The 18905-nt window shown below is 35.3% G+C and overlaps 1 protein-coding gene across 1 annotated transcript; it reads left to right on the top strand.

Annotated features, from left to right (window-relative positions):
* Positions 1–770: 770 nt before the first annotated feature.
* On the top strand, positions 771–17752 carry LOC132112810 (TNF receptor-associated factor 3-like). Its single transcript, XM_059520484.1, has 11 exons — positions 771–1192; positions 9783–10039; positions 12835–12886; positions 13054–13158; positions 13396–13560; positions 14015–14095; positions 14228–14302; positions 14384–14476; positions 14621–14761; positions 15932–16106; positions 16194–17752. The coding sequence occupies exons 2-11, from the start codon at positions 9786–9788 to the stop codon at positions 16763–16765; spliced, it is 1713 nt and encodes a 570-aa protein (XP_059376467.1). The 5' UTR covers positions 771–1192; positions 9783–9785; the 3' UTR covers positions 16766–17752.
* Positions 17753–18905: the final 1153 nt, after the last annotated feature.

Here is an 18905-nt window from a genome sequence, read left to right as displayed (position 1 = left end):
TTAATATGCATGCTGATAAGCACTTAGTTAATATTGTTCCCTAATCTAAAGTGCTACCATTTTTATTTGTGATGAGAAGCTTGGAAGTCTATTGGTGGATTTCAGTATTAAAGGAATTGGCAAAAATGGATGAATAAAAAATAAAAATAAAACCGTATTTTATCACAAAATGAAGAAAAAAAGATTTGCTTGAAAAAAATTAGGATTTATTTACATTGCATGATATTGTTACTACAATTCGGTGTATTATCAGAGGTCTCGTAATGTGAAAAAGAAAATCATTGCCATGTTGCAAAGAAAAAATATTTGTTGATGTTGATACATGTGATAAAATATTGTAATAATTGTATTGATATAATAAAAAAACCTATAATTTGAAGACTTTAATAATAGTGATAGTGATGTTATTTTAGTATGGCTGAGATTCCAATAGTTTTTATTACAATTCTGAATTCGTTTTTTTTTTGTTAGTAATCTAGTTGTGTTTATCATATTTTGTTAATATATATTAATCCATATAGTGGGTTATCACACACACACACACACACACACACACACACACACACACACACACACACACACACGTAGTTCCATCAAATGTTATCACAAGTGTCTTACGGGTGTTGTTCTGGACAGAATCCGATTAGATTTATTCAACTCGATATGTCTGTGTGTTTGAGCAGTAATGCATGCATCAAAGTTCATCCAAGCGTGTACAGACCCTTCTCATCACCTAATAGAAAGAAACACGTGGATAAGAGCAGCTGAGGTGACAGGCTCCACCCAGCGGCCGAACAGCACATAGCAGCCTGTTCTTTCTCTATGGCGTCCTTTTACAACCAGCTACGATTTTTTTCATGACGGGGATTTCCTGAGGAAGTCAGACCAAGGGGGCTTTCCAGTCACTAGACTTCATATCAACAGCACACTGCCACAGTGGCGGCTTCTCTACCTTTTCGTGTACCTCAACCGAGTCGTTTTTGGAACATTCTGATGTCAAAATGATCCGATTTGATCCTAAGGCCGTTGTAGCCTGTTTGAGAAGCGAGGACGGAGCTGTGGCCGCGTAAATTTGGACGTTGTTGTCTCGGTGTGTCTGTCATATGAGTGGACCATCCGTGGCTCTTTTGGTGAAATTCTTCAGAGAAACACGGTTGGATCATCGGACGACATCGTTGACCAACTGATTCATGTAAGTTGATGGCAATTTCACAGATCCACATATAACGTGTAGCTCATGTTAGTGAAAGATAAGATTAGACAAACCCGAAGTCTATGTTTTCACCTTCAGTAATCAAAGTGTGTCTTGCTTTGATCCGAGAGCTTCTCCTGCTTCTCTTTACTGTCTCCTGGACAAACGGGGATCGTTTGGGCTCTGATTCTTGAAGTTGTGAAACACATTAGGCTATCAACATGCTAACAGCTGCTTTACAAATTCATGATAGATGATTGTGCTGCCATTATTGGTAGAAGACCCTCTCACCTTTGCATGTATGTGGTGTACTTTCCACTTTTGCTTTTATTATGAGCACAATCGTGATTTTTTTACATTTAAAGGTCTATAAATTTCACATGTACGTTTTATATGTTGGCTTTGTTGTATAGAAAGAGCTCATTGTCTTTAAACTAAAGCCTGTATAACCTTCATACAGTGTGATCTTCAATGTTTTTCTGCTCTTTAATCTTCTGTGATCTTATTCCTTGGGGGCAATACCTAACTTGCAAAATTCTTGCATGATTTAGGCCTGTAACGTTACGCTACTGATGGAAAAAACCATGATGGCATACTGTATTCCACTGTTGGATGCATTATGAGACAGAGAATGGGTGTACTTCTGTCTTGCATATCACATCCTAATCAGAAAGGAGTTTTAAATGTAGATCCACCAGTACTGATTTTTCACAGAAAATATGATGATAAACCTAAATGTAGATTTGAACCGATATATATATATATATATATATATATATATATATTTTGCAGTGTTTTCTACAAAAAAACACACAAACATAAAACATAGAATTTGAAATAGGTTATTAAACACACACAAATAATTTCAGCTAATAATAATCGCATATATTTATACATTACCGTTGATTTGTAATGTGTTTGCTCACCGAGGCTGCATTTATTTGCTAAAATTATTTACAGTATTATTACAATTTAAAATAGCTGTTTTCAGTATATATACTTTTTAGATGTCATTTATTTATTTGATGGCAACGCTGAATTTTCAAGCAGGCATTAATCAAGTGTTAAATGTCACGTGATCTTTCAGAAATCTAATATGCTGATATGGTGCTCAAGAGACATTTCTTATCAATGCTGAAAACAGAAGTATTTATGGAAACTATGATGCATTCCTTTTTTTTTTTTTTTTTTTTTTTAAGTATTCTTTAAATAGAAACTTCAAGAGAACCGCATTCATTTGCAATAACGTTCTACATTTTACATTTGATCAGTTTAATGCATCCTTTCTGAATAAAAGTTTAATTTCTTCAAAGAAAATCATACAGAATCCAAGCCTTTGAACAATAATGTGCATAAACTTCAGCTCTTGATTTTAGATTTGTGAGTTGTAATTAAATGTAATTAAGTTTAATGCTAAAAACAAAGCAACTATTATGTGGGGAGTTTGGCACTATTGAACTTTTCTGCAAGATGTGGATACGTGTGGTGACTGTTATGTAAATTGTGTTATGTTGTACCAAGAAGAAGAATATTAAATATATCAGTAAATTCAATGTTCAATAAAAAGATGACTGACAAAGTAGTAAAGTGTAAATACCGATTCTCAGTCTGTCTCTATTTACATACCCAGCAGACAGAAGCAGTTTGAAAATCTAAAACAGTCCAACATGTGCTGCTGTGTGCAGATCAAAACTGAGACTGTTTGAATCCAGCATAGTTTCACTCTCAGAATAACACAGTTAAGTGTTGTGATGCACTATAAAAAACAGATTTGGGGCCTGATTTCAACAGAAGTTGGAGCAGATGATCTTCTGAAAGCAGAAGGGGGCTGAGAAGATGACATAAGCCCAACTTCTTCCTTTGCATTTTCACATAAAGTAACCCCATTACTTTTTACCCATCACATCTTCATCATATGTTCATATCTGAAATGGTGTTTTATTCCTGTAAGTGATCTATAGTAGTCACACATGTCTTCCTCTAGTAAAAGGTCAGCCCAGAAAGAGGTGATATTCCCCTTCTTACTTCTCTTTCATTTTTGTTATGAGATCTTCTGCAGTGCAAATACATTCAAAGAATCTGTATTACCTTGACGCTCCTCAGCTCTAAACTAACAGTCTGAAATGTATCGTGTTACACTTTTCACCTGTAGCTATCTCTGGTATTATGTTTTTTATGAGATGGACATTGCTAAGACATTGCTTAGTCTTGTCTCATTCGTTCTTGGTTTTAAGTGGCATGTACCGATACTATGAGACACATTTTTGTCCTTCATCTTGCTTTTGGGACATACCTCTCTAAATTTTACAAATTTTTAACAACAGTTCACCTTAAAGATGAACATCCTGTCCTTATTTACTTAACATCATTCTAAACCTCTCTCTATAATTTGAAAGAGAATGGTAAAACGGTCATTCATTGAAAGGAAAAAAGAGTCTTAGACATTCTGCTAAACATCTCCTTTTGTTTTCTACAAAAGAAATAAAGGCATTTAGGTTTGGATCACGAGGGTGAGTAAACGGGTGATTTTTGGGTGAACTATCCTTTTATGTCTTAGACTAGGTCCAAATTTCACTAGATCACAAAAAAAAGTAGTTTTTCACCATTAAGTTAACTTCAACTGTGCTATGAAGCAACTTAAACTAAAAGTTTGAGGTCAGTGATTTTTTTATTTATTTATATATGACTGCATCTTATTCCGCACGGACACAATAAATTGATCAAAAGTGACAGTAAAGACATTAATGTTGCAGAAAATTAGTTTCAAATAAATGATGTGCTTTTGAAATTTGTGTTCATTTAAAGAATCCTAAAAATGTATGCTGGTTTCCACAAGTACGTTAAGCAGCACAACTATTTTCAAAATTGAAAACGATAATATTACTGCTGTCAAACGATTAATTGGATCCAAAAGAAAAGTTTCTGTTTACATTCATATATTTATATGTTAATTTCCTTATATTTTATATTATATATAAACAACATATTTTTCTTAAATATATACATGTACGTTATTATATTTTTATATAAGAAGTATACACAGTACACACAAATATACAATATATTTGTGTGTACTGTGTATACTTCTTATATAAAAATATAATAACGTACATGTATATATTTAAGAAAAATATGTTGTTTATATATAATATAAAATATAAGGAAATTAACATATAAATATATGAATGTAAACCTTTTCAAAATATATACTATATCTGTGTGTATATTTATATACATAATAAATATACACAGTACACATGCATATATAATGTACAATTACTTTTATTTTGGATGCCATTTTTTTTCTTGAGCAGCAAATCAGCATATTAGAATGATTTCTGAAGGATCATGTGACACTGAAGACTACTGAAAATTCAGCTTTGCCATCATGGGAATAAATTAGATTTTAAAATCTTTTCACATGGAAAATTATTAAAAATTGTAACTAGGGATGGGTACCGGAACCCGATATTAAAATGGCCCCGGGGCTAAATTATGAAAGACCGTAGTATCAGTAAGATCTGACAGTATCGGTTCTGCTTTCGGTGCTGGGGGGGAAAAAATTAGTGTTCTATGTATTTTTGCTTAATAATGTTATCGTGCACATTTTATCTCACCAAACATTTCTAATGTGTGATCATATTAAGTTTGTCTGTGAGATCTGCGAGATCTCTCATGCGCGCCGTGGAGGCTGTCAGTCTCACACACACACACACACGCATAAGGGGCCGTTCACATATCGCGTCTTTTGCGCGCTCAAGTTCGTTATTTCAAATGTAGGACCGCGGTATGCGAACTCGTAATGGAAGCGTCGCGGTCGTGACACGCATCGAGTTAAAAACATCTCAACTTTTCAGAATGCCGCATGCGCACCGCAGGTCATGTAGCTTCCTCACCTTTTCCGTAACAATGTTGAAAGCTCAGCCAAGATGAAGGAACAGCTGATAGCTGTATGTTTTTTTTTTTTAAATTAATTTAGTAGCAGAGCTACTGCAAGCAGTTTTTAGAGCTGCAAATCCATTTATCCATTGCCGAAATTTCCGCGTCTTCATGGAGAGAGCACGTCATGGTTGCTTAGCAACGGCAGACTCCTCAGGAGCGCAAGTGCCCGAAGGCTTTGGGGGGGGGATTTCAGAAAGCGGCGCGCCTAGCGTTTTCCACGCATTTTTAGACGCGATATGTGAACGGCCCCTTACAGTACGAAAACTCCTGCTTAATACAAAGAGTGACAATGGCGGAGACAGTAAAACGTTCCAAAGTGTGGTTATACTTCACTAGAGTTGATGCAGACAATGCTGGTTGTCATAAGTGCAATCTGTCAAAGCATCTTTCAAAAGTGCATTATGTGCAGACAGAGAAATGCAAAGTTTTCAACTGCCTAACACAACACAAAGTAACACAGCACAAAGTACCGATAAGAATACCGTTAAAGTACCGGACCGTTAAGCAGTATTGGTAAGAGTAGTAATACCGTTAAACCTTAACGATACCCATCCCTAATTGTATTTCACAATGTTACTATTTTACTGTATTTTTGATCAAATATCAAATATAAAAGCATATGAGATTTTATTTCAGAAACATAAAAAAAAAACTATTTATCCAAGATTTTTGCTCCAAACCTTTGAATTTGTATTGAATGATTGATTGTATATGATTTTTTGTTTATACAATTAATTAATTGTTTAGTTTCTTTTACATTTGGATAAGGTCACATAATTCCTGCCATAAACAATAGTTTACTAGCAGCTGCCTAACATCTTTTTTTTTTCTTAATGAGTGTTTACGTGCTTGTGTGTGTGGGTGGGTGTGGGTGTGTATGTGTATTGTCAGCAGTGACAGAGAAGGATGAGGCAGCAAATGAAAAAGCCCCTTAAATATTCCTGGAAATCCCTAGAGAACTGCACATTCTGGTCAGCCACCAGTACATGGATTTTTATTTCTACTCTGAATATTTCTTTTATTTTTTTGTGTAGTTGGATATTTTTGTGTATTTATTTCAGGGACAGTTTCATCCACACTTGTTGGTAGTTAGTTTTATTTTTGACCTCACGAGACAAGAGATAGGGAAATACCTGTTCCTTAAGTAAAACAGACACAAAACCAGGGACGAGATACACTGAACTTTCCAACACAACTAACTGAGAATATTCACTTTGTTTTCGTGAGTGACTCTGGATTTTTCTCTGTGATAATGTCCAGTAAAGATAGAGCTCAAATCAGTTGAGTTACTTTCGTCGTAATTTTACAAAAGGCATGTTGGGCCGTGGAGAGCGTTTGTGAAACACCCAACCGTCACTAAGGCTGTAACGTGTTGCATACGTCAGATGGGATTGAACTTTTCTTGCTGAGAGTGTGAATAATGTAATTGGGTGTGACTGTGTGTGAGCATCGCACATGGCTGTCCAAACACTCCCAAAAACCATTTATCTGGGCAACAAAGCATTAATCAGTAAAAAAAAAATTAGTGCCTGTCCAAAAAAGTTTGAATGTTTTTTTTGGCATGTTGCTATTATGGCAACAATTATAATCACAATTATTTTGGTCAACACTGAGATAAAGATTATTTGAAATTATTATTCAGTGACTTTGGAAACATCATGGATTTATCGATTTTTTTTTTTTAACTGGATATTTGAATTATATTGCATAATATAAAAATAGGCCCATACACATTTAAATACATAGTGCAATAGTAATAAATGACAATAAATTGCAAATGAAAAAAGTTCTATAGACATAGATGGATAGATAATTTAATTAAATAATTAATTAATAAATGCTAAACATTTATTAAGTATATTTAAAAATATATTTGACATTTAAATTGTATGTTTGCCCAAACAGGAGCATGATGGCAAAAAAAAAAATATATATATAATTTTTTATATATTTTTTTTTACATATTTGTTGGCAGCCATAATTGTAAAAAAAAAAAAAAAAAAAAAAAAATTAATTAATCTTCGAGTCTGTTTTTCAGTGTAAATTCATGGGATTTTTCAGCCATTTTGTCATTCATTAGGCATTAATCATAAAGCTGATTGGTTGAAAAATACATAGCACACCTGCTTTAAACAAGCCTCACAATTTAAGGTAGTGTTTTGTCCATAGTAGTCTGCGTGGGATGAGTAACCTGTTGAAGTTTACTACTTGGTGTTAGTAATTAGTTCAGATTTGTAACCTCGAATAAGGCTCAGCAAACAACATTACTAAAGTTTTATTGTGAAGAGCAGATGTTTGTCACTGGATGCTAGGCCAAACCGTCTTGACTGATCTATAACCGCTCTAATTTCCCAATTGAAAATATTTGTTTGTGAGGTTTACCTACCTTCATAAACATGTACCATAAATAGCTATAATTTCAGTTTCCTTTTGTGTCGGAAAGTCTCTGTTCTGGAGAGGAGGCATGTGCGGTGGCTACCAGTCACTCTTGTGGAATAACTGTGGTATCCTCTGCTTAAAGGAATTCTAGCAGCGTTCAGCAGTGGAGCCGGGACCTTCCCGCATGTGTGGTTGCTGTGTAGCTGGCTTATAGGGGAGATATTATTAGAGCTAGAGAGCTATGCCTGTTATGAAGGGATTTCCCAGTTTGAGAGCTGCCGGTCAGGAGTTGTTGATGTGGCAATGTATGCACACTGTTTAAGTGGCGCCTTTGTGGCAAGTATTAGAATATGAAAATGTAAGAGAAGATGACTAACTTCTATCGGTCTGACCTTGGCTTGAGATGTGAAACAGGCAGAGAGGCAGACGTCAAGCCATTGTGATGTCAGACGGCTTTTAAGAGGTTAATAGGTCTGACGACGCACTCGTCATTTACTCGCAGTCAAGATGATTCAGTCATAACTTACTTTGCAGTCATGTTTTGCATACGCAAATATGAAATGAAAATGCTGACGTTGTTTTATAATCATTTGGTTTTGTGTGTCAGAAAATACTGCTTTTGTAAAGGTGGATATAGATAAATCCACTTTTTATAAAAATGAACTCATTTATTGAATAATAAATAAGTGTAGAACAATGATAGATGGTGAATAGGGATATTACTGATATATATTTGATATCAATTTTCTTTAATTGTGAACATATTTCTGGGCTAGTTATTGTCTTGACATTTATCAACTTAACAGTATATTTGGCCAGAATTGTATTTTTGGTGTATCCTTATTACCTAATGATAAAGCAATAAAAATGTATTTTCATGTACACTCAAGTTCATTGCAAGTCTTTTTTTTTTCATACAGTTTTTTTATATATATATATATATATATATATATATATATATATATATATATATATATATATATATATATATATATATATATATATATATATATATATATATATATATATATATATATATATATATATATATATATATATATATATATATATATATATATATATATATATATATATATATATATATATATATATATAAAAAAATACATTTTACGTATTATATTTTTTCTTCAATACACTTTATTCCTGTGATGTTATTCCTTTAATCAGTGTATTCGTGTGATGGCAAAGCTAAGCATTTTAGCTTATTATTATCAATATTAAAAACAGTTGTGCTGCCTAATATTTTTTTCTGGAAACGGTGATAGACTTTTTTTCCCCTCAGAATTCTTTGATTAACAGAAAGTTCAAAAGAAAAGCATTTCTTTTAAGTATTATAAATGTACTTTCTGTCACTTTTGTTCAGTTTAATGTGTCCTTAAATAAAACTCTTAATTTCATTAAAATATGTTACTGATGCCAAACTTTTGAATGATATATTTATATTCCACAGTGTAATGGTACATCTGAAGGAGTACCTATATGCTGTGCACTGGCATTTATTGATTTGTTTTTTTTTTTTTATTATTTGTTCTTGATTTTTCTTTTTAACATGGGCAGTTTATATTTGTCTGCAAAGCTAATTTCAAGCATTTCCATAAATTTCCACAGCTGATGTGTTGAACTACACCGGTGGTTTTTCTAGAAGGACACCTGTGTGAACTTGAGAGGAACTGACTCATTCATCCAATAAAATCATCTTGGGACTGGTAAAAGTAATTACAGGAGTGAAGTTAGACAACTGAAAGTCAAGCATCATTTGTTTGCAGTGCCACTTTGATGTTTGATGCATTGCTGACATTTTAAGTATGTCTTAAGTGTCCAAAAGCTTTTGGGGGCTTCAGGTAGTCACGCCTTAAATCCATCAAACTTTTCCGACTTCATAAAGTTGGAACAGTATTCCTGCTAAACACTTAACAGCACTTGTGTTTTGGAAACAATGGTAGCGAGGCGGCCACAAATTGGTGTTAGCCAAGGGGGTCTGGATCCAATCAGACACCAACCCATTCCATTTATATTTCAATAATGTTTCCCAGACAATACAGAATTCTTGACAGCTTCAATCTGAACAAGAAAGAATTGAATGTGCCAAAGATGACAGTAGGCTATCCTTTTTCTTCCTTCACGATGTTGTGTTTTTGGAAGTCATTGGGAACTTTTTCCTCTAACTGAGATATTCAGCATTTCAATATCTCTCATGTTCATGTTATGGGTGTAGAGTTTAGATCCTAACCTGTCTGTTTTTCTTCAGGTCATGTCCGCAGGGCGTAATGTGGAACAGCAGATTGCCCTGCAGCAGCGTCCTCCATCTCTTGCCATGCCCTCCATGGCCCAGCGGCCCAGGGCAGAGCCAGGCTTCTTTCCCCTGCATGGTGGATTTAGGGACCACTTTGTCACGACGCCCGAGGCCAAGTATCGCTGCGAGTCTTGCAGGCTTGTGCTCTGTTCCCCTCGCCAAACTGAGTGTGGACATCGCTTCTGCGAGAGCTGCATCACAGACCTGCTCAGGTGGGCAATGGTTCATTAGTGAGCTTCATACAAATGCTGTAATAATAGGGCAGCTGCAGTGCCATATGCCAAGCGATATCAAATATTTATTTCCATAAAGCTTCCAACAAATTTCTTATCCTGTCTGAATATACTTTATCTCGGTTGGATTTAGTACTAACTTGCGCAAAATGGAAAACTGCACAAATTTTTTTAAATGGCTATTTCATTTATGCTGTATGCTAGTAGGGGTTAAATAGAAAAACATAAAGCTTTTAAACAGAGAAATAGATGGGTGATTTTAAAATAATAGACATGTTGTTCATTGGAATCAATAATGAGAGGTCAGATGAAAAAACTGATAAAATATTGAAAGGTTATTTTACCATTTTGAAAGAACATAAAAAAATAAATAAAAACATCATGGAATGTGATTAGAAACTATACCTCACCATCTGCAAATCTTGTTTCATTGATTGGAATGCGAATGTGTCTTGGGTGCATTTACACCTGGATTTTAATATGGTAAAGTAATGTTTGATTGTGATCTGATTGATGAAAATAAATATTATTGTCAGGAGTACAGTGGGACAGTGTTGCTAAATATGATTGCATGGTGTCCACGGGTCCTTAAAAAGTCTTGAATAACTATTTCCTAATAAAAGGCCTTAAAAAGACTTGAATGAATGAAATGAAAATTTTGTCATTAATCACTTACCTCCATGTCGTTCCAAACCCGTAAAAGCTTTGTTGGTCTTCGGAACACAATTTAAGATATTTTGGATGAAAACCATGGGCTTATGACTGACTGTCCCATTAACTGCCAAGTAAGTTACACTGTCAAGGTCCAGAAAAGTATGAAAGACATCGTCAGAATCGTCCATCTGCCATCAGTGGTTCAACCGTAAAATTAAGAAGCGATGAGAATACTTTTTGTACACGAAGAAAACTAAAATAACAATTGTCTCTCCGCATCACTGTAGTGCCATTTTGGGGAATATCCACTGAGCGCAAATTGTGTACGCTCTTCTGTGTCAGCCGTGACACAAGGATACGTTTTCTACATGTATTTACTTTGATTTGTATGAAAACAGTGCATCTGTGCAGCACGTCTGACACAGAAGAGCATACACCGCATACTGCAAGAGCGTACATTTTGCCAGATAAAATACACATAAGGGCAGTGCCAAAATAAATGAACAGCTGTCTCCGGCTTCTCACTTACAAATTTATTAAAATATGCAATTACTTTTGGTTCCGTAACAACATCAATCAGGAAAAGGGCTCTTATTGATCTATTATAATTATTACAGCAGAAACATATTTTACCTACAGGGGAGTGATTTGGTGAAAGGCATGGAAGTTGCTGATAATTAACTCTTTTTTTTTTTTGCTGTTTAAACAACATATTTTAGAAGAAATCGCACCAAAAACAAATAAAAATTCCTTTGGCGTTATGGAAAATTACTTTTTTTATGAATTCCCTAAAAAGAAGACTACCTGAATTAAATGGTAGATCTACCCCCCAAAAAATATTATTTCGAAACCAGTTTTCTAAGAAAATAGACTTTTGTTTTTGTAAGATTATTCCAAATAATGTAACGGTGTTGTGAAAAGTTGTGTTTGTAAATCATATTCCATGCAAGAAAAGCACCAGTGGTATTTTGTTTATCAAAGTTACAAACAAGAACAAAAATGTACGGCACACAGACTGGATAAAACATGAAAGGGAATAATATTCCAAATAGAGGCTGGATATTGAACAAATTGTCTAATCCAGTTGACCGTAAAGTCCAGGAAGTTGAGGCCGCCATTATCATATGAGTTCATTAAAATAGTTTGTCTTATATAATGTATCCTATTTTTCCTAACAAAATTAAAGAGCATCTTATCAATCTCCTATGATATTTTATTATCTACGTGAAGAGCCATAGCTGTACAAGTTAGCCGGGATATACCCTCTGCTCTGATAAATCTCTTGAAAGCCACTGATTTAACTTATTTTGTATGAGTATTTCGAATAATAAGATCAAAATGTAATAAATGTCTGTTCTGTTGATTCTTACTTACTTTAAGAATATGAAGAATGAAGGTATTTGACTTCTGTTTTGACAAGAATGTTACAATAAGATGCCACTGAACATTCTTTAACCGGCTTAAGTTCACACTTCTTTACATTTAAATAGACACCAGACACCAGTTGTTAAAGTCTTTTCTTCTTTTAGAAGAATTGTTGAATGAAGTCATTATTTTTGTTTTCTTTGCAAAAAATAATTCCCGTAGCTTTGTAAAATTACGGTTGACCCACTGATGTCACAGACAGTTTTACAGATGTCATTACTACTCTTCTGGGTCTGGGAACATTGCAATTACATTGCTGTCTATGCAGGGTCAGAAAGCTCTTAGATTTCATCAAAAACATCTTAATTTGTGTTCCGAAAATGAGAGAATGTAAGCTAAAAAAAAAAACAGGGTTTATTTTGTCTTAAAAACCTGAATCAACTTTTTTTTTCTAGACCTGGAAAAGTCATGTAAATGAATACAATTATACAACTTTTTGCATTTTTATAATAAATATAGATTTTTCTAGTTATGCCCAGCTTTAAACTATTTTATTAAGTAGAATTATTTAAATGTGTATCCTTAATTCTTATTGAGTAAATCACAAACAAATGGAAAAGTTGAGAACCACTGATCTAAATAGCATTCCAAAATAAACTTGTGCTATTCCCATTATTTTCATTTCAAAATGTAGGTCATTTGAACTACGAATACATTTTACTTACAGTTGGATACTACTTTTTCTGTTTTTTCAGTAAGCCCAACCCAATTTGTCCAGCTGATCTAGAACCACTCTTTGAAGATAAGGTAAGAAAGTGAAGCTAAAACCTACAAGGACACACCCACTCCATTACATATTAAATCTCACTCTCACAGCTCCAAGTGAAAGTAATGTGGGCCATGTAACTGGCACACAACACATCTCTGTTATACAGGCCATGTAACAGCTTATTTTTTCTTTCTTATGGCGTTAGATATTCCGGGATGTTTGCTGCAATAGGGAAATTATGGCTCTGAAGGTCTACTGCCGAAGTGAGAAAAATGGATGTAAAGAACAAATGAGTTTACAGCAGGTCATGGTAAGTCATATGATTCTTAAACACAATGGTCTACATATCAAATGGTAAATTCCTTCCAAATAGAACCTGCCTCAAGCGCAGAGAAATGTGAGCACAGACTTGCATATCATTTTATAAGTGTGAGAATGGACAAATGTAGTTTTATTGATAGATTACATGCCATGTGTATTCTAATTAAGAAGAGATTTTTTTGGTAAAGGTCACAAAATTAAAATTTTGTCTCTCTCGTTTGAACAGGACCACTTGGAAGTTTGTCCGTACTTCGAGGTGCCATGCCCCTTGGGAAAGTGTAAGGAGAAGATGATGAGGAAAGACATGTCTGAGCACTTGAGCCGCAAATGCAAACACCGAGAGATCACCTGTGAATTCTGCAATCACAAGATGGCCCTCACCGAGTTACAGGTAACACGCATTACCCAAAACCCCCCAATTCCCATAAAAAGGACCTGAAATCTAATGGAAAGTACTTAGAAATTCGTGAGATCTTTTTTTTTTTTTTTTTTTTTAGCTATCATTTGAGTTTTTTTTCCTTGATTGAAATTAGTGGACATCTCAGTTCCTCTATGAGAAGTATTCCCCTGTGTTCTGCCATTAATGTCCCATGGCCTTTGAGTTTCACATTTGTACAGGGAACTTGAGGGAATCTCCCGTTATGTTTATGACTGTCATTTAGAGAATGATCGATGTATGTTTTCATTTCAAGAACGCTATCTGTTTTTCCACTTGGTCGATCCTGTCATTATTACTCCACACACTAACAGTTTTGTTTTAACCATGAGCGTCTTGAACCATGAAAGTGTGTCCGTATGCAGTATGTTTTAGTGCATTTCAGTCTAACCGTCTTCTCTCTTTACAGAAACACAAAGATACAGTCTGTCCTGCGTTTCCTGTAGCATGCCCTAATCACTGCTCGTTTTCTTCCATTCTAAGAAGTGAGGTAGGCTCGGAGTGCATTGAGCATTACTTTAGATTTACTAACGTGTGTTTTGCTTTTAAACACATGAACAGTGATTTCAATTGTAAGTGAATGATAAAGGCAGATTAATTAGGATGAATGTTTCTCCTATAGCTGTCCAGTCATCAGCATGACTGTCCAAAGGCTCAAGTGACCTGCTCCTTTATTCGCTACGGATGCTCCTTTAAGGTGGTGTTCTTGAGCAGCCATTGATTTAAAATACATTTGTATAGTACTTCCATGTTGATTCAAATTGGAATGATTTTAAAGGGGCTGAATCAAGCGATGAGGGAACATGAGTCCAGTTTTGCGTATGAGCACCTGAGAATGATGGCAGCCAGAAACACCACGCTGGAAGCCAAGGTAGACACTTATAAACATTTACATTTAACATATCAGAAACCAGAAACTTTTTTCCGGTGTCTAAATGAATATGCCTTTTCCTATTCATATTTCCACCATGCATGTAGTCAGCTTAAACATGTATGCTGATTAATCTGTGTGTAGGTAGAGGATGTTAAGAGCGAGCTGATGGAGCGTTATAAAGTCCTTCCCAGCCTCAGCAGTCGTCTCGCAGAGGTTGAGACTCAGTATGAGGAGATGAGAGAGAAGAACAGGCAGCTGGAGCAGAAGCTAGTCAGCATGCAGGTGAGAGCTGTCACCAAGTAGTGGTTTTATTTTCTTTCGTGTCATTTGGTGAAGCTAATAATAACTCCTTATTTGTATAAAGTCTCCTGTACTGCGCAATATGACACATGCTTTTACGTTTTAATGCCTTTGCTTTGTAACAGGCCCTCTACAGTGGGCTCAAAGTTGGATATAATTTAAACCTGGTAATAATTAATGCTTTTGGATTTTGAACAATAAAAAGAAAGAAACATTAAGAAACCCTTCAATTTCTTGTCGAAAATTTGTCAATGTTCAAATTAGGTAAAATGACATTTACCATGTTTTAGGCAAATAAAGGGATAGTTCCCTTAACCTTTGTATAAAAGGTTATTAGATTTCTTGTTTCCTTTTGAAGATCCTCTTTAGAACATTTTTTAAATAACCACCAAAACGGGGACATACCAAATATTCAAAGTTCTGAAATTCATGTGCATTTTTCAGTTCAAACTTTTACTCAAACTCTTATGATGATACAGTGTACAGTGATTTTCAGTGCAGTGTTTTCGTAAATGTCCATTTTTTTCCTATTATTGGTATTAATAATAATAATAAAAAACATGTTTTCCTGCTATTAGATGACAATGAATATGTAAAACCTCAATGCAAAATACATGTCTGTAAGTAAAAAAAAAAATTACAAAAATATATCACGCTTTTCACAAAATTATGTTTCTTCATCATAATTATTTCTGAAGGATCATGTGATATGACACTGGCGTAATGGATGCTGAAAATTCAGCTTTGCCATCACAATCGTTTTCTATGTTTATATATTTCAACATTTAATTTATTTCTATTTTAAACTATAATAACATTTCACACTATTACTGTTTTTGCTGTATTTTTATCAAATAAATGGAGTTTTACTGACCATTAGAGAATTTAAAAAACAGTATTTTAGACACCAAGCTTTTGAGTGGTAAAGTATGTACTATACAATTTATTAAATAAGTATTCATTTTAGTTACATTTTTATTGATGAATTTTCATGTTCAAAATAATTGCATTAATATTCATGACTTAAAATCTAAATTTTAAACCCTTTTTTTATTTCTTTTTTATTTTCAAAACCCAAGGACTCAGCTATGAAATATTACAGCGTGTGGTTAAAACACTTCTCTATATGTTTGCGTGTGTTTATGTTTGTAGATGCTGATGAGCTCTCACTCAGAGAAACTTCTTGAGGTCGAGATGGAGCTGCGGGAGCTGCGAGCCATGAGGGAGGAGGTGGAGGCTCTGAGAGGCTCCGTGGAGAACATGCGTTCAATTGTATCTTCTCTCGACCCGGGTCGTGTTGGTTCCAGTTCTGGATCTCACACGCTGGGTAAGAAAACTTCATATACACCTCAGTAATTATCCATTATACCAAGTTCACAACATTGTTTTAAACACATTTCAATACTGTCACCAGGCTCCTTAGAGCAGCAGCTCTCCCGTCACGATGACCTGATGAGTGTCCATGACATCCGCCTGGCGGAGATGGACCTGAAGCTGCAGGTGCTGGAGACGGCCAGCTTTAACGGTACGCTCATTTGGAAGATCCGTGACTACAAAAGACGGAAACAGGAAGCCGTGGCCTCAAAAACTCTCTCGCTCTACAGTCAGCCCTTCTACACGGGCTATTTCGGCTACAAGATGTGTGCCCGCGTCTATCTGAATGGGGATGGAATGGGTAAAGGCACCCATCTCTCGCTGTTCTTCGTGGTCATGCGTGGGGAATACGATGCCTTGCTGCCGTGGCCATTCAAACAGAAAGTAACATTAATGCTAATGGACCAGGGGCCGGCAAGGAAACACTTAGGCGATGCCTTCAAACCGGACCCAAATAGCAGTAGCTTTCGCCGGCCCACTGCTGAAATGAACATCGCCTCGGGCTGTCCACTCTTTGTGGCTCAAACTGTCCTGGAGAACGGAACCTACATCAAAGACGACACCATCTTCATTAAGGTGACTGTAGACACCTCCGACCTCCCGGACCCTTGAAATCAACTCCGCTGGGTCGCGATAATATCAAGTCATGTAGCCCTCCCAGCCAAGACTTCGAAGAGCAGGGCTGAGTTTGGATTTCTAACAGTCCGAGCCGTCAGCTTGTGCTCGAGAGATGGTGCGCTCTTCGGGAAACAACAGTGCCTTGCTGGCCTAGATAGTTACTGCCTTTTGGAGGATGTTTGAGTAGATGAATCTCCAATGTCAGCCACTTCTAAAATGCAGTCAAGAGTAATACGTCAACTCTAATCAACCCAAAGAATGTTAATGTCGAGGCCTAGATGATGCATTGGTTGACTAACATCAAGCCCAGAGTAAAATCAAGCTGTTTACACTCATCTTCATGTTAGCCTTCAATGAGTATGAATGCGTTTGAGGCTAAAGATCATCTCTTATATTGGTTTTTAAGTCTGGAAGGTAACCCTTCCTCTTTGGTAATCCTGACAAGCTTTGTATTGGTGGTTTTGTACAATATGCAAATATGGAACTGACATCTGTTGTGTTGTAGTGGTTTGTTGATGGACAGTTGATGTGGACGGGAGTTTTGGGATTAGAAAGTCTTGTTTTTGTGGGCAGGGGTGGACGTGTTTCTGTATAGTAGATATAAAGGACCTGACTATGGAGCATTCATGAAGGACTACATCGGCACTAAACAGTGACCCTGCAAGGGTTCCATTGTCAAAAAGCAAAACCTCAGTTTTTATGCATGTAAAACCTATTCTTACATGACTTAACCTTTTCTGCGTTTACCACTTTGACACATTATTTTTTGTAATGTTCTAATTAATAGATGCTATGCATCAGAATCTATTGTCCTTTTGTGTTTTGTATCTTTATTTTTTAAAATAAATGCGTCCAACCATGCTGCCAGAGACACATACAATAATCCAGATCATTTTTCATGGTAGGGATGGTTTTTGCACAAGTATTGTTTGAATGTGTAATATCTGTATAAATATATCAATATAAAATTGTTGGAAAATATTCTGGATTCTGTTTTTATGGATGTGTCAAGTTGAAGTACTTTAATTTATTTTTGACCTCGGGGGAACTGAAACTTACCTTAGGCTATGCGACTGCTTTTATTCCTCAGTGTGCATTTAAGTAAATGTCTTGCTAGAAAAAGTATGAATTTAGAACTTTTTTTTCACAGACTAATAGCAGTGTATTATTTTTTTTCCTCCGATGTCTTATAACAGGTCAATACCTGTAATATCTATTTCCTATTGGTCAAAAATTAGCTTTTTCATCTTGAGATAATGCTAAAACAAGACCACAACAACAACAATCATTTATCTGTATTATTTCTTTAATAACAGGTTATATGTAAGAGGTCTAAACAATAATTTACACCTGACTAATGACATTAAGTATTTAGGAAAATCTGATAACCTTTGCATTGGAAATAAACAATGCAGATTTTTTAGAGGTAATTATTATTAACAGTTAAGACCCATCCTATCTGACAACAAGACAACAAACCTATTTTGACATGTATATCATTTTTATGTTTTTTTATGCCTTTTGAAGGAGCAAAGAGCATTTTAAACATCTCTATTGTTCTCAATATTTCTCAAATGCCTAGAATAAAATATTATGAAATTTATAAAATATTAGATGACAGATTTAAAAAACAGGGAATTTTTTTTTTAGGTCACTCTTCGGAGTCATTTTTGCCCATAACCTCGTGAGTTTCTATAATTGCTATTTGGCCTGTATTAAAACAGAATACTGTTATTTCATAACTAACCACTAGGTGGCGTAAATGTACAAGCCTGACTTCCCGCTGTCTGCTGAGCTAATATAAAGGGGAATTTCGGTCTCGGTGAAACAACGTACAATTACGGCACTCCATAAAGGATTTGTTCAAAACAGATATACTGTTAATACGCTTATCTGCTCGGTCAAATTTTGTTTTAAAATACTTATTTAAAAATTATTTCAATTAGGCTTATATTATGCATTGACGGGATGGCATTGAGTAAGCATTTCATTTCTTAAATTGCGGATTTTGGTTTTCTCCATGTCAGCAATTTGGTCCCTACCAAAGTCCTAGCAGTGAGCAGCAGCCACTCCGCCCCAACAACCCTGACAAGCCGCCCTCAGCAGCGGGAACTCTCCAGCTCATGAATATTCA

The sequence above is a fragment of the Carassius carassius genome, chromosome 32 (genome assembly GCF_963082965.1).
Source record: "Carassius carassius chromosome 32, fCarCar2.1, whole genome shotgun sequence".
Lineage (NCBI taxonomy): Eukaryota > Metazoa > Chordata > Actinopteri > Cypriniformes > Cyprinidae > Carassius > Carassius carassius.
Note: the sequence above shows the minus strand (reverse complement) of the source record. Positions and strands in the feature narration are given on the sequence as shown.